Source organism: Gossypium hirsutum, chromosome D13, assembly GCF_007990345.1.
Source record: "Gossypium hirsutum isolate 1008001.06 chromosome D13, Gossypium_hirsutum_v2.1, whole genome shotgun sequence".
NCBI lineage: Eukaryota > Viridiplantae > Streptophyta > Magnoliopsida > Malvales > Malvaceae > Gossypium > Gossypium hirsutum.
The window spans coordinates 24,430,678-24,448,303 of NC_053449.1; the positions used below are offsets into that span (position 1 = coordinate 24,430,678).

At 29.9% G+C, this 17,626-nt stretch overlaps 1 protein-coding gene across 2 annotated transcripts; it reads left to right on the forward strand.

The window, feature by feature from the left end:
* The first annotated feature begins 12,815 nt into the window (after positions 1-12,815).
* On the forward strand, positions 12,816-17,228 carry LOC107920288 (tRNA-dihydrouridine(47) synthase [NAD(P)(+)]-like). Of its 2 annotated transcripts, XM_041108918.1 has the most exons (10): positions 12,816-13,243; positions 13,388-13,504; positions 13,591-13,827; positions 13,944-14,187; positions 14,274-14,629; positions 14,993-15,265; positions 15,474-15,755; positions 15,882-16,002; positions 16,570-16,739; positions 16,823-17,228. In XM_041108918.1, the coding sequence occupies exons 1-10, from the start codon at positions 12,962-12,964 to the stop codon at positions 16,919-16,921; spliced, it is 2,181 nt and encodes a 726-aa protein (XP_040964852.1). In that variant the 5' UTR covers positions 12,816-12,961; the 3' UTR covers positions 16,922-17,228. The 2 variants fall into 2 exon arrangements, with proteins under 2 accessions (XP_040964852.1, XP_040964853.1); XM_041108919.1 differs by lacking the exons at positions 16,570-16,739; positions 16,823-17,228 and having other exon boundaries at positions 15,845-15,994.
* Positions 17,229-17,626: the final 398 nt, after the last annotated feature.

The following is a 17,626-nucleotide window of genomic DNA, read 5'->3' on the forward strand; positions in this document are numbered from 1 at the left end:
ATAGAAGAGTGTTTATGTTTAAGAATTCAAACAAAAAATTTTGAAATTAATGATTTAGCAGAAGATCTAGCAATAAGTTGGACTTCTATTAATGAATATACAAATACTGCAGAAGTAGAAATAAAAGAGATTAATAATAAAATTATTGAGCTCTTTGAACCTAATAAATTTACTACAGAAATACAACTACAATTATTATATCTAAGAGATCTATCAATACCAAAAGACTGGATGATAGAGAAAATAAGTAGTTCAAGTACTTCTAAACCTATAGTACTATAGAATACATGTCATCTGGTGATAAATTATATTTTGAAAACAGATGCCTCACAAAACAAAAATAATATCTGATACCAATTACAGACATAAGTTCAAGTTCTACACCAATAGGAATGAAAACAGTTCATATACCTATTTTTCAAATTTTCTAATAACCAGAAAAATTTATAAGTTACAAGACTATCAAAATTTTAAAATATATAATAGAATTTCTTTTATTAAGAACTTGTTCATATACCTGAAAAATTTCATCTATTTTTCCTACAGAACCAAGTAGAAATTCTAGAAACACTAGAATGAAAGAAATACAAGTTTCAACAATCATTCAACAAATGAAAGTTGGTAAAAATGATGTAATTACATTTTCAAATTTCCAATCCAGGAAATATTAGACATATATTGAAATTACATTTCAATTTAGAGAATATAAAACATATTCTTTACATGTTTTATTAGATATAGGAGTTACAACCAGTAGTTGCAGAAAGAATGTCATTTTTGTAGAAAAATGAGAACCTACAAAACATCCAATAAAGGCAATAGGAATAGATGGTAATGAAACCACAATTCAATATAAGGCTAGAAATATACCTATATACATAAACAATGTAAGATTTGTGATACCAAAAATATTATGTTTTCCTGCAATGCATGGAGATATATTATTAGCAAATAATTTTATATATCAGCACTTACCATTTTCTATTGATAAAAATTTTATTATATTATCTGTAGAAAAATCTTCTATAGAGATACCATTAATAGAAAATCATAAATTTTTGTGTGATAAAAATTTTACACCACAAAGAAAAGAACAGATTAAACAACTAGAAACAAATCATTGGTTGTTAAAAATTTTAGAAGATAATTTTAGTGAAGAACCATTAAAATTATGATAAAATAATCCTAGATATTGTGAAATCAAATTGGAAAATCCTAATAAGATTATTAGAGTTAAACCCATGATCTATACTAAACAAGATATAGATGAATTTGATATACAAATTAGTGAATTATTAGAAAAATGATTAATAGAAAAAACTAATAACCCACATTCTAATCTTGCTTTTATGGTAAAAAACCATGCTGAAATAAAAAGAGGAAAAGCTAGAATGGTTATTAATTATAAAAAATTAAATCAAAATATTATTTTTGACGGATATTTTATTCTAAGAAATGATGTTTTAATTAATCAAGCTAAACAAGCAAAATATTTTAGTAAATTTGATTGTAAATCGGGATTTTGGCAAATCATGCTAACCAAAGAATCTAAACCTTTAACAGCTTTTAATGCTCCTAATGGACATTATCAATGGAAAGTAATGCCATTTGGATTATGTAATGCACCTCAAATCTTCTAAAAATGGCTGGATTCTATATTTAATAAATATAAAAAAATTTGTGTAGTCTATATAGATTATATTTTGGTATTTTTAGACACATTAGAAAAACATAAAAAACATTTAAATATTATTTCTCAAGAATTCATAAAACATAGAATCATATTAAGCCCTAAGAAAATAGAGCTAGAAAAAATAGAAATAGAATTTTTAGGATTAAAATTGCTTGTAGATGGTCTTAAATTACAAGATCATATTATATTAAAAATAAAAGAATTTCCTGAAAATATTGAAGATAAAAAGCAACTTCAACAATTTTTAGGAATTATTAATTATGAAAGAAACTTCTTTCCTAACTTATTTGAAAAAATAGGTAAGTTATATGAAAAATTAAAAAAGGATAAACCTTTTATCCGGTCTAAAAAAAACTCCGAAATTATACAAAACTTAAAATCTGAAATAAATCATATTTCAAAATTATTTTTACCTAAACAAGGTGATAAATTAATTTTGGAAACAGAAGTCTCACAAAACTATTGGGGATGTATATTAAAGGCTAAAACAATAAGTAATGAAGAATTAATATGTGGATATAGTTCAGGTAAATTTAAACCAAATGAAATTAATTATGTTATATATGAAAAAGAATTATTAGCAATAAAAAAGGGAATAAAAAAATTTCTTATATACTTAGCACCTGAAAAATTTATAATAAAAACTGATAACCAGGCAGTTAAACAATTCCTTACTAATAAAAGTTTGGAAATTGTACCTAGAAGAATTAGATGGTATAATGAATTATGTACTTTTAATTTCGAAGTTTTATATATAAAAGGTACTAATAATATTATTGCTGATTATCTTAGCAGGCTTGATGGATAGAAGTAAAAAACTTCTAGAAAAAGCTAGTGAATGGGCAACTGTCCATAAAAGACCCAACAAAGGGTAAACAACAAATTCCAATCAAGGATTTGTGAATATAACTATTCAAGCACCATTTTATCATAACCAAGGATATTATGTGCCATACTCAATGGTAAGACAACCAGTTTTATCATCAAATACTGTAAGCCAATTACCTTGGTCCCAATATCCTAATTCAGCATTCTAAGCCAGTTATGCTGAAATGATAAAGAGAGCAGAAAATTTGTTGAAGCAACAACAAATTCAAGAAATAAAATATTTTTACAATCCAGGTTTATCATTAGAATTATATAATTTTATTAATGAGATATGGAAAAACTATATTTTTACAAAATTTTCACAATTTTTAGTTGAAAAAACAGCTAAAGATAATGAAGCTGATAATTTATTATTAAAATCTATTTTATATAGCGATTGAGATGAGTTTGAATTAGAATATAAAGATATTAAGGAGATAAACAATCTTCTTGATATATTTTAATATTTTATTAATAAAGGAAAAAAATAGTCCCATTATGAATAAGGTATTTAGACTATGCTTATATAATAAAGCTAGACAAATATTACCAGTAGAAATTTTTTACAAAATAAATGGAGCTATTTGCAAACAGCAAGCTCAATTTCAAAAAACTCTTTCAGAATATTTTTTACAAACTTATATTTTTACTAATGATATAGAGGAAAAATTTCCTACTATAAAATTTAGATTGGATCATGAACTATTTGATATAACCAGTATTGAATGGGATTTTACTAAAGAAATAATAGTTTAAAATTTTTCTTTTTATCCTTTAAAAGGTTTTCCTGCGTCCATTAAGTCTATTAACAATGATGATTTTTACTATTATTTTCATATCGAAATTAGTAGCCTTATTGATATAGCTGAAAAAGAAAAATTCTATCTGCCATATGAATTATGGATTATTCAAAGGATGATTGGAAGCCCCCGACTATCGGCAGTAAAAGAAGACAGAGAACACTCGAAGAAAAACATTGACAAGTGTTACAACAATCCCAGATATTATCAAACTCAAACAGGGATAGACTTGACAAAAGCCCAATATTTACTTCATCAACAAATTTATAAACTATGGACTGATGGAAGAAGAATATTGGCATACGACACTGGAAACATCCAGAATGATAGAGATGAAGAATCTTTGCGGTTATTAAAAAAGATAGTCGAAATGAAGATCGAAGATTTTCCATCTCACATTATAGAAGAAATCAGAAGCACATGGGAGACTTGGAATTCATCACCAAGACTTTCATTAAATTCACTACATCTAGATGACATTGAAGAAATGAATCTAGATAATATTCAAGAAGGATAAAGCCAAAATAGGCAGTTGTAAAAGACAAAGTGACTTGAAAAACAAGGCATCCAGATTGCAAAGTGGAACTATCAATTAATAAAAAATTAATGATAGAAGCAACCATGATGCAAGCAATGATGGAAGTAACCATTAAAGCAAGTTAATGATGTGGAAGAAACCATTAATTCATCTATGAAACATGGAAAAAACCAGGACAGGATCCTTATCAACAAACTGTGCGGGATTCAAAAAAGAATTAAATAAAGTTTTATAATTTTATAAATAGAGGATGAAGGAGCCTAGAGAAGGCATCATTGTAATCTTAGCTTTCTTTTCTTTTTAGATGATAAAAAGTTTTCCTTTACTTCTGTAAAATTCTAATAGTCTTCCGCATTCTCCACTCCCTATAATTGTAGTCTTCCACATTTTCCACTCCTTGTAATTAGTATCAGAGCATCGGAGTAACGATTTTTGGAAAATAATATCGTAGTATTCATTGTAAGTCTTTATCTTTTATTTACAATTCAGTTTATTTCATGATTATTTATCTTAAAACCCATATATCTGTCATTCTGTCTTTCTATTGCCTGTTTATGTCTGAGTGAGACTTTAGGCCTTTGAAAGAAAAGACGTAAAAGATAATAGAAGGTTTTAGGTACCAAAGATAAATTTCATGGAAGAAACTGTAACACCCTAACCCATATCCATCGCCAGATTAGGGTTATAAGGTATTACTGGACATAGCACAGATTAAAACAAACATTTACTACCTTTCTTGTTTTGTACTTCAATCTTATTAATACACAATTTATAAATCATAGCACATTCAAATAATTATAATACATATAGTTCATTTAACCAACTAAAACTCAAACAAGCTTCACGACTTAAAAATCATACGCAAATCATGCTTTACAATTTTAAGCATGTCAATGTCCATTATTACTCTAATATTCGAATTAACTAATGTGCAACAAAACCATGTTACAAATACTCAATGCATATCATGTTCGAATTATATGTCTTTAACATTATTGGCCTTTGCTTCCTGAATACATGTTCAAATATATATAACTTTACATTTCATACATCGAATAAATGTCAACACAAATATCTCATAGACTATCTGTTAATCATAACATCTTTATAAATTCTGAACATGCACATATTAAAAATGTAACAACCATATTACAAGGCCTAGTTTTTATTTTGTTCTTATACATATATGCGACATTAATTAATGTTATACTATGACCAAACAACTTGAACCTATTATAAACCATTAATTAAGTCACCGAATAATACACCATATTTAACCACAAATGATAGTTTCAATAATATACATAATCTACTAAAATAATCGAATAATAAATATAATTACTACGAACACTTTATGCTTAATAGTATACCCACTTTTAATAGATTTAATGAAACTTAATATAAGGCTTAATAACTAAAAACATAATTAACATTTCACAATTTTTTCTTTAAAACTTTCATAGAACCAAAACATGCATATTTTTCATTTACAACTTGCGCATATATGTACATAATTAAACCATTTCCAAGTGTCCATATTTCATTACCTTACAAAATTAAAGAATACCTATTCGGTTTTGTATATATACATATATCAACCCCTTAACCTAATATACATATACTCATAAACTATCATTTCTAAACCCACTTATGCATTTGTAACATGCCATTTCCAATTTCATAACAAAGCCACAAATCTTAATTCATTACTCACTCAAACACACAAACATTCATATACTCCATTAATAAGCCGAATATAAGTAGTTACCAACCTTTACAAGCATATTTCAATTTATAAAACATAACCTATATTTACTTAATTACTAAATCCAAACATATCATACATATCGTTTATATATATATAACAAATAACCCAATCATTTAACTTAACATTATTTATCTTAATACATACATCAAACACATTTACATCATCTACTTTAATGCCAAGACACATGAATGAAACACCACCATATATATATGTGTGTGTTTTACCATATAATTACTATCCATTTAAGATTAAACCATGATCAAAATATACTTAAGCCATAATTCAACCAAAATCGAACACAAACACGAGACTTAAGCCATTTTCACTTGGCTTTAATACATACACTTTCAAAATTAAGCTAACTCCAAAGCTAACCTATACATGCCATGGTTTCAAAAGAAATTTCAGCTTATAAAATACCATAGTTAGTCGATAGTGTGATAGGCTTTACTGACGATCCCCGAGCTCGTAACAACTTCAAAATCTATAAAACAGAGGTAAACAAATACGAATGCACAATAAACTATTTAAAGCTTAGTAAGTCATAAGCATAAGAATGTATTTTAATTAAGGCAAATAACATGTTAACTAGTAAAATTGAAGTCATATAATTTACTATATAAAAATATCATACACTATAAAGTCATACTTTGATCACATATACAATTTATATAATCAACTGTATCCTTTTATAAGTGCATACAAAACTTTCACCTTAAACAACATAATTAACACCAACAAGGTCGAATCATATATATCTATATATGTCAAATATGTTAATTCAAAAATTATATTCACATACTTTATATAATTACAAGGAAACAACTTACCTTATTTTCATACTTACATTTAACTAACACATACCTGAACATATAATTAAATTTCATATTCGATCTTCGTTTAACATTGCCCGATGAACCGTTCGGAATTAAAAAGGATACGCGGATGGTTGGAAAGCTCATACAATGCCAACGTCCCAGACGTGGTCTTACATGTAATCACAGATCGACACTACTGTCCCAGACAAGGTCTTACATGAAAACATAAATCGATGCCAACGTCCTAGACGTGGTCTTACACGAAAACATAAATCGATGTCAATGTCCCATACGTGGTCTTACATGAAAACACATATCGGAAATCCTAACATATCGGAAATCCTATGTCATGACATAATTATCCTATCTATTCCTAGGGTTCGTACGGGGCTTTCGGATACTGAAACTTGATCAAATCAAACTCAAAATACATTTCTTATGCTCAAATCACATTTGGCCAACACCAATTAAAATTCATAAAATTTCATTTATCATGTAACCTATATATACAGTCAAATTTAACAGCATTTATATGCTTATAGACTTACCTCGGATATCGACAGACAAAATTGACTAATCGACTACTTTCGACTTTTCCCGATCTAATTCCGTTTTCTTCGGTTCTCAATCTAAACATATTCAAATTTAACCCTTTTATTCATCAAATCATTCACTTTTATCCAAAAACACATAAATGGGAAAATTACCATTTTGCCCCTAATATTTTACACTTTTTGCAATTTAGTCCCTATTGCATAAAACACAAAATACACAAAATTTGCACACATCATGCTAGGGCCAAATATTCATAGTCTTCATACAAGCCCACACATTTCATTTATTTTTCATTTTAGTCCCTCAAAAATTTATTTTCACAATTTAGCCCTAATTACTCAAATTCACAAAAAATTTAAGGACAAAACATGTTAATCTAAAACATATATTTCATAATCCATCATCAAACATCATAAAACATAATTATTCATCAATGGCATAACTCAAAATATTCATCAAAATAAAAAATTCTAGCATGGATTTTGAAGAATACGAAGCAACGATATCAAAAACGTAAAAATTATCAAAAATCGAAACAAAAACTAACCTTAATCAAGATGAACAAGTGCCGAAACCTACTAAGCTTTCTTCTCTTTTTATTTCTTTAATTTTCGGTGTAAAAAGATGATAACAATGGTTTAATTTTTGTTTTATTTTAACATATATCAACCTTTTATTGTTTTACTAATTTAACCTTTAATATTAAATATATAAAACATATAATCTAAGGATAAATTTGACCATTGCCGCCCACTATCAATTAAATGGCCTAATTGCCACATAAAACCTCCATTTTATAAAGACAACAACAATTAAGCACTTTCATATTTAACCCTCAAATTTTCACTTTACGCGATTAAGCCATTTTCTCAAATTAAGCACACAAACAATAAAATTAAATCACGAAACTTTTACACACGTAAATTCACACATAATTAACACAGAAAATAATATTAAAATATTTTTTTAACTTGAATTTGTGGTCCCAAAATCACTATTTTAATTAGGGTCAAAATCGGGCTGTTACAGAAACAGATTGTCTATATAAAGATAAAATTTGCAATCATACTATGCATATTGACTCTAAAAATGAAAATAATATTTCAGCTCTAAGTAAAAGTTTTAATAGTTTAATAGATATTACTTCTATATATTTTAATAAATTATATAATAAAGTAAGTAATATAGAACAACAAGTAATTAATTTAGGAGAAGTAACAGATTTAGATTTGAACAATGAATCTAAAAAAATATTATCTAATGTTAATAATAAATTAGAACAAGTTCTTATTAACAAAAATATAGAACAAGAGGTAGATTTAGGTCCTTTATATTATGGAAATAGAAATATAATCTTAACTTTGTTTGAGGAAGAAGACACTTCTTTAGAAAAATCATCTTCTACTAATAAAAAACATGAAAAACATAAAAAAAAAAAATACTCATCAACAAGAATATGATTTCCAATCCTATAAACAACTTATAGAACATTGGAAATATAAATTTACTAAGAGTTCAGATAAAAATGAAAGAGTAGAATATTTAAAATTAATAAAATAACTTTATGAAAAACATAAAAATTTATTTACTTTATTTAACAATATTATATATTAAATTATAACACTACAGACAATAGTAGTTCTAGTAATTCTGATAATTATATAAGCATAGAAGACTTAAAAGTTACAAGTTATAATTCTGATGAAAAAAATACTTCAATAGATGAAGATGAAAATATAGAAACACCAGAATCTATGGATACCGATAGAACAGATCTATATGGAAATAGAAAAATTGAGTCAGATCTTCAAAAAGATGATTATTTGAGATCTTTTAATAAAGACTTAGAAAAAGTTGAAAATACAACTAGAATTTTTGGTAATAAAACCGAAGATATAGCTACAAATGATATAAAACCTGAATATCTAAGAGAATCATCTACTCAACCAGTTCCACATAGTATAGATGATTTAAATAAAAGAAATGTTGCTCAATGAGGAATATATTTAGACTTAACTAATATTCCTATATCAGACTATGAAAAAACCATAGATGATTGGGCACAATCTATGACTATTTTTGTAAACAACAATAATACATGGTCAAAAGAAAATTTTTTAAATTATTTTGTTAGAACATTTCAAAGATATGTTTTACAATTTCTCAGACGATGGGAAGGATCTGAGAAAGGAAAGGAACAAAAAGGGTAGTATAGGAACTCCTAAAGATTTTCTAAAAGGCTTAACTTTTATTCTAAAAATAGAATTTTATGGTTATTTTGACAAAAAAAGATCAAGATGATATATTAGTTATATTCTGTCAAAAATTAAATTATGTGATATTAGATATTTAGAAGAATTTTCTAAAAAATTTCTTCATGAGTATCGAAAACTAAAAAATGAAAATATAGAATTTTGAAAAAACTAATATTTTCATAAATTGACACCACTATGGGATAAGATATGTATAAAAAAACATATCTCTTATCTAGAAAAACATAATAAAATAGCTGGAGTACCACCAGAAAATATAGATTCGATAGGAAATAGGATAAATTTTGCAAAAGAGAGAATAACTCTACATTGTTTGCAAAGTAAAGCTTCTAAACAAGTCAAGCATAATTTAAGTACTAAATATTGTACAAAAATCCTAGAAAATCAATGAGAATTTGGATGTAAATCAATACGTCGTAACATTTATAAAAAAACATAAGAAGAAAAATAGAAGATATAAATTAGTTAGATGGAAACCAGGAAATAAAAAATATACTGGTTATAATAAAAAGAAAAGATTTGTTAGAAGAAAAACTTCTAAAAAACCTAAAAAAACAAATTTGTAAATGTTTTATATGTGATGAAGAAGGTCACATAGCACTAAATTGTCCTAATAAAGGAAAAAGTGCAAAGAAAATGATAAAAACACTTGAAGAACAAGATTTAGAAATATGTTATGAAGAAATATTATATGAATTAATATCAGAAACAAATTCTGATACAGAGGAGGAATATATATTTATGTTTAATATAGGAAGTAGTTCTAATAATCAATTAGAATAAATTCCTAGTAATGAATAGCAAGATATAAAATTAGAAAATTTAATTGGAGAAGAAAAAGACATTTTTTGATGAAATGATAGAAAAAATAAATAAAAATCATATTTCTAAAGAAGAAATATATAAAATATCTAAATTCAAAATATGGAGTCAAAGACATACAAAGAAAATAAGAGAAAATACGGTAGCAAAAGATACTAGAGGAGGATTAATAGAAAATACTAATAGTTCACATTATAGTCCTTGAAATGTTCCAACAAAATAATTTAAATTTTTTTCTTTTGCCCATGTATTATTGTTGTTTACAACAATAGTCATAGATTGTGATACCAAAAATATTATGTTTTCTTGCATTGCATGGAGATATATTATTAGGAAATAATTTTATATATAAGCACTTACCATTTTCTATTGATAAAAATTTTATTATATTATCTGTAGAAAAATCTTCTATAGAGATACCATTAATAAAAAATCATAAATTTGTGTGTAATAAAAAATTTACACCACAAAGAAAAGAACATATTAAATAACTAGAAACAAATCATTGGTTGTTAAAAATTTTAGAAGATCATTTTAGTGAAGAACCATTAAAATTATGGCAAAATAGGTCTAGATACTTGGTTCTGTAGGAAAAATAGGTATATGAACTGTTTTCATTCCTATTGGTGTAGAACTTGAACTTACATTATCCTCTTCTTCCTCTATTTGAGTATTCGAGGGTAAAATTAAATTCTCATTTGTTTTTATTATAGCAGTATTTTTAAAATATAATTTATCACCAGACGACATGTATTCTATAGTACTTACAGGTTTAGAAGTACTTGCACTACTTATTTTCTCTATCATCCAGTCTTTTGGTATTGATAGATCTCTTAGATGTAATAATTGTGGTTGTATTTCTGTAGTAAATTTATTAGGTTCAAAGAGCTCAATAATTTTATTATTAATCTCTTTTATTTCTACTTCTGCAGTATTTGTATATTCATTAATAGAAGTCCAACTTATTGCTAGATCTTTTACTAAATCATTAATTTTAGAATTTTTTTTTCTGAATTCTTAAACATAAACACTCTTCTATTAGAGGGTCTGTAATGGATATAAAGTAATTTGGTTTAACTTTAAATCCTATTACACCAGTATGTAAGTTTGATTGAATTCCTCCAATAAGTGTTTTTATTGAATTTTCAAATTTTTTATCTAATAGAATTGCTATTATAGGTATATCATGACCTTTTCTAAATAAAGCTCTAATAGTTATCATTATTATTCCCAGATGTATGTATCTAACTTGAGGGTATTTATTTTTAATCCTCTTTATTTTGTCCTTAGTAAATAATGAGATTTTTATTAATCCTCCTCTAGTATCTTTTGCTACCGTATTTCCACTTATTTTCTCTATGTCTTTGACTCCATATTTTGAATTTAGATACAATGAGATCGGTTGCCACGACGATGAGTTAAGAATGAAAAATTCTGAAAAAATCAAAGTTGGTTCACTAAAGAAAAAGAGAGAACCAGGGAGAACTCCAGAAAAAAAGAAAGAGATAAAAGTAATACTAAAATAAAATTTTATACTTTAATAAGTAGAATTTTAATAATATTTCTAAATTTTTAAATATGATTTTTAGATTTATTTTTGAATTTAATAAATTATTGGTAAACGTTATTATTATTGAATGTAAAAGGTTGGACATAATATTTATAAATTTATTAAGAAAATAATATATTATACAATTAAGTATATTTATAATAGATATTACTAAATTATAATATTTAAATTTTCTACATATATTATTTTTTATGAATTATATTAATGAAATTAATTTAATAATAATAGAATAATAAAAATATTATTATTTAATTTAAGGGTAATAATGTCATTTAATACATATCTAGCTAACTTAATACTATTACTTGTTTATTCTATTCAATCAACCAAACATCGTAATATCTATTATTTTTACATTCTATTTCTGCACATAGTTATTACATTTTTTATTTATTCTATTTTATTGAACCAAACATGGGGATTGAATGGTAGAGTGGTTTCAGAGGTTAGACTCAAAAGTTAATGGTATGGGTTTAAATCTTTCTAATAATATTATTTTTTCCCTTCGAGATGAAACAACGCCGTTTGCTTTACTGTCCACGTCGTATTCGTCCTCACTCTCCTCATGAAAACGGCATCATTTGCTTCTCAGGATAACAACAACATCGTTTCATTTCTCACTGTCCGCTTAGTAAAGGCGCGACACTTTTGCCCTATGAATATGTGGTTACTAGAGGTGTTCATGGACCGGGCCGGGCCGGGTTCATAAAAAAATTTCGGCCAGCATGCTAGGCCCGGGCCCGGCCCGAAATATGGGCCTGAAATTTTGTCCAGGCCCTACCCGGGAAAAAATTTCTTAGGCCCGAGCCCGGCCTGGCCCGTTTTTTAAAAATAAACACCAATTTTTTAAAAAAATTTTAAAAAAAGTATTTTAAAAATATTTTAAAAATATTTAAAAATTTAAAAATATAAAAAATATATATTTTATTATATATTCGGGCTGGGCCCGGGCCAAAAAAGTCGTGCCTTAGGCCCGGCCCTTTTTTTAAACGAACCTCATTTTTTGCCCAAACCTATATTTCGGGCCTATATTTTTACCTGAACCCTCCCATATTTTGGACGGGCCATCGAGCCGGGCCGGGCCGCCCGGCCCATGAACACCTCTAGTGGTTACCCACGTTGTGTACACTTACAACAACAATCCCACTGAACATAAACCCTAATCGGGAGCCACTCCTCGTTACTGGAAACAGAGCTTTAATCACTGCAGGAGATTGACAGGGAACTGAGTGCCCTCACCCAGTGAACTCGCCATCGATGGATGACTGTCCGAAAGATATCTGTGCGGTTACAGACTCTTCGACGGAAGGGGTCCCGGCTTCACAGCCGCCTTTGGACCCGGATGGAACTACTCAACGTTCACCGGAAGAGTTAGTAGCTCGAGCCATTGCACCAGTAAAGCGAGAGTTTCTTCGACCTCCACCATCCTCTAGAACCACCCAAAACAACCCCGCCTCTGACGCCAACGTCAAGCAACCTCAGGCAAACCTTGTCCAGGAAAAGAAATCGAAGCGGCAACTCAAACGAGAGCGTCGTCAGGTCCCAATTTTCTTAACCTAATCTGTTTCCCTTTACAAAAGCAATTGCTATTTGCAGGCAGGGAAAAAAATCTTTTTTTTTTTTGTTGTTGTTGTAGAATGTAAATTGAAAAGTGATCGTTGAAGATTTGTTTTTCTCCTTCAGGAGCAAAAATCTCCTTTGAATCTATGTCCTGAGATAGCAAAGACGGGAGATGTCAATGCATGTTCTTATAAAGATAAATGTCGTTTCAGCCATGACATTGAAGCCTTTATGGCTCAGGTATTTGAATGCCCATTTCCTGACTTTATAATTTGATCAAATTTTGCTAATTGGGTTTTTTAATAGTTTTTTTTTTTTGTATGTAGAAACCGGCTGATCTAGAGGGTGACTGCCCATTTATAAAAGCTGATGCACCCTGCCCTTATGGTTTAGCCTGTAGATTTGCAGGCACGCATAAGGATAATGCTCCCGCTGCTACTTCTAATTTATTGAAGAAAAGCTCTGAAGTCAATGGACTAAGCAAAGATGTTCAGAAGCTTTTGTGGAAAAACAAAATGCGCTTTACTAAAGCGGATGTTGTAGTTAAATCTCTTGGACTAGCGGTACAATGAAATAATTCTTTTATTGGTCCTTATTTCTTGCAATTATGTTCATTCCATCTTGTTGTATCATCATTATGGCTTATTGTTAGTAACTTGTTATCAATGCGATAATTCAGGGGCCCAACTGGAAAGTAAAGAAGCTGGTAGATAAGGAGGAAGACGAAGTTGGATTAGATGGTTCTCATGCTGCCGATAAGACCGATTGCAAAAAGGTGGTTGATGATTCAGTTGACTGTTCTGAGTGTCCTTCAACATTTCCAGCAGCAGTTAATGCTGAGGAGGCATGTGAAACTGATAAGTTGAGACCCTTGAAGAAGGCCAAGTTAGTGGTTGATGAAAAGAGCTCTGATGAAGGGGAAGGTGATAGACTTCTTGTGGATTTTTTATTCTTTGCTAATTTTTGAACTGATTAGTCTAGTCTGTAACTCAGTTGTGTAAATTGACAGGTGCAACTGTTTTGGAGAAGGATAATGAAAAAAATTCTGCTGAAACTGAACCGGCAGATAATGTACTTGCAGAACCTGATAGGAGCCCCAAGATATCTAATTTGAAAGATGCGACTGTTCTTGAGAAGTATAATGAAAAAAAATCTGCTGAAACTGAACCAGCTGATGATGTACATGCAGAACCTGATAAGAGCCTCAAGATACACCCTCGTGAAAAGATGCTTATTGATTTTAGAGAGAAGTTGTATCTTGCTCCTCTAACCACAGTTGGGAATCTTCCTTTTCGTAGGGTTTGCAAAACACTGGGAGCAGATGTGACATGCGGTGAAATGGCAATGTGCACCAACCTTTTGCAGGTATGTATATCACAACTGCCTAGTGATTTTTGGATCAGGGGCAAACTGCTACTTTTTCCTTCCAATAAGTGTCAGAAATTGAAATAATAGGCTGTGGTTAGCCAGTTAAAGTACACCCAAGGGAACAAATAGGCATAATTTTCTTCCTCAGCAAGGCATCCCAAATAAGAAACTAGTGATGTCTTGCATTAACTGGTTTGCTATTAGAATATACATCTTGATTGGAAGCTAACATTTAGTAGTTGAACTTCTTTTTGGCTAGCTCTTCTGGTGGCCTTTTCTTGTTTTTTACATTTGTTATTGCTATAAAAGTGCTTTCTGTGCTTCATATGTTTCTCTGTGGCGCTTATCCTGTGGCAACAGGGTCAAGCTTCAGAATGGGCTCTGCTGAGGCGACATTCATCCGAGGATTTGTTTGGAGTCCAGATATGTGGGGCATATCCTGACACTATAGCACGTACTGTTGAACTTATAGAAAAGGAGTGTACGGTGGACTTCATTGACATTAATATGGGGTGTCCAATTGATATTGTTGTTGATAAGGGTGCTGGATCTTTTCTTCTCACAAAACCATTACGTATGAAAGGAATCATTCAAGCAGCTTCTGGCACTGTAGATAAACCTATAACTGTTAAGGTACTTGCTGGCATTTAGATTATTAGTTCATTTGAGCATGCCTGTCATTTACATGTGTGCTCAGTTGCTCACACATCTGGATCTCTTTTTTTTTTTTTTTTCCAACTTTTGCTTGTCAATATTGCTCCTTTTTCTCTCTTCTTTACATGCACTTGTTACAATCATCAAGCAGTTTCAAGATATGTAATTGTACCTTTTGTTGTGCCAGGTGAGAACAGGTTATTTTGGAGGTAAAAACCGCATTGATTCGCTAATTGCAGATATTGGCAGTTGGGGTGCTACTGCATTGACAATACATGGTCGATCACGTCAGCAACACTACAGTAAACTTGCTGATTGGGATTATATATACCAGTGTGCTCAGAAGGCCCCTTGTACATTGCAAGTTTTGGGTAATGGAGATATTTTCTCATATTTAGATTGGAACAATCGTAAAACTGACTGCCCTGAGCTTTCTACGTGTATGATTGCTCGAGGGGCATTGATTAAGGTATGTATTTAGATTTTAACATGTTTTTTTATCTTTGACATTCTGCAAACATTCCATTATTTATCATACTGCTGAATTGTGCTTTACAGAATTTCAGTCTATCATAACAACTAAGTTGCTTTGCAGCCTTGGTTATTTACTGAAATCAAGGAACAGAGGCACTGGGATATCAGTTCTCAGGAGCGGTTGAATATTCTGAAGGAGTATGTACGTTTTGGCCTCGAACATTGGGGATCTGACAAAAAGGGTACGCAGTAATTCTTCAACAGGCATTCCTTTTTCAGAATGGAATGCATGTGATTTAGTTTGAATTCTCATACGTTAGCTTAGTGACCAATAACATTATGCTGGTCCTGTGGTTTGAGAAACGTTGTTCTATCTGCTGTGACTGAGTTGATAAAATAGAAACATTTTTCTTTCTTCTTTGGCCCAAAACTGTGTTGGTTTTAAGCTTAAACCATATTGTTAATTAGCATCACACTACCCCATTGGAATTTTAGCTTCCTGATTGAAGTTGTGAACCCATCCCGAGAAAATTTATGATATTCTGTTTTTCTGGATGAGCATTGATTTTATCACCCAAAATAAAAGCAGCAGTGGCTTCTACAATAGTACAAATTCAAAATTTATCGAGCATACTTGTACTGGTGCATAATTTTGTGGTTCTCTTTGTAATAAGGTTGGAGATGCCAAAATGTCGTGTAAATTGTTTTCAGACATTAATAATTTTTTATTTCTGCTGCTGTGAACATATACCTTGGTATTTTACAACTATTATGGTTTAAAGTTCTCTGGTATTTGACTGAATTTCCAGGTGTGGAAACAACTAGGCATTTCTTGTTGGAATGGCTTAGCTATGCATGTAGGTATATTCCTGTTGGTCTTTTAGATGTCATCCCCCAACGTCTGAATTGGCGACCTCCCTCATACTATGGACGAGATGATCTTGAGACGCTAATGGCCTCTGATTCTGCAGCTGACTGGGTATGCAGTTGCTTCTTACTATATGTCTAACCGTAATAACGCTAGTAGTGATCCTCTTATTAGTTTCGTCTTCACTCGTGCAGATCCGTATATCTGAAATGCTGCTTGGCAAGGTTCCAGATGGTTTCACATTCGCACCAAAGCACAAATCCAATGCTTATGATCGTGCAGAAAATGGCTAATTTTGTGCCATTTAATATTACTGCATTTTTATGAATGCAAGTCTTTTGGTTTGCAGATTATGTTTTTAATTCCTTAGGTTTATTTAATTGCAGAAACCGTATTGAGGTGATATCACTATCTTTCAATTTTGTAGTGAAGTTAGCGGTATCTGATACTAGCTCGTGCTGCTATCTAGCTTCTATTATTCAAGGGAGTATGCTCATCTTGCTCCAAATTTAGTACCATTTAACGACTATAACTATTAAATAATGTAATTGTACAAGATACTACAGATTACATTTTCATTTGAATGGATGCTTTGTGCCACTTGTGATTGAAAACTGTAGTTTTAAGATTAACAAGTTTTATCACGGAAAACTATTCAGAAGAGTGCAGTATTGATGAGAATAGATAACGTAAACATGATATAGCTGTTTGTGACTTGAATATGAACTTGATCCTGTAAGTATATTTATCATCGTACACAATTCTGGTTGTATTCCATTCCTTGGAGCTATTTTTGACGGTAGCGGATGAGCCTGGGGCGAGGGCCTAGTAACCAACTCTAGGTTTTAGGGGTGGTTTAGCTTGTGGTGGAACTGCTCAACCATAGAATTAATTGTCCTTTTGATGATTAGAATGAGATGGTCTAAGTACTACGTAATTAAAGCAAAAACCTTGCACGCAAAATCTGAATCATTAATAAAGCAGAACCCTTGCTGTAA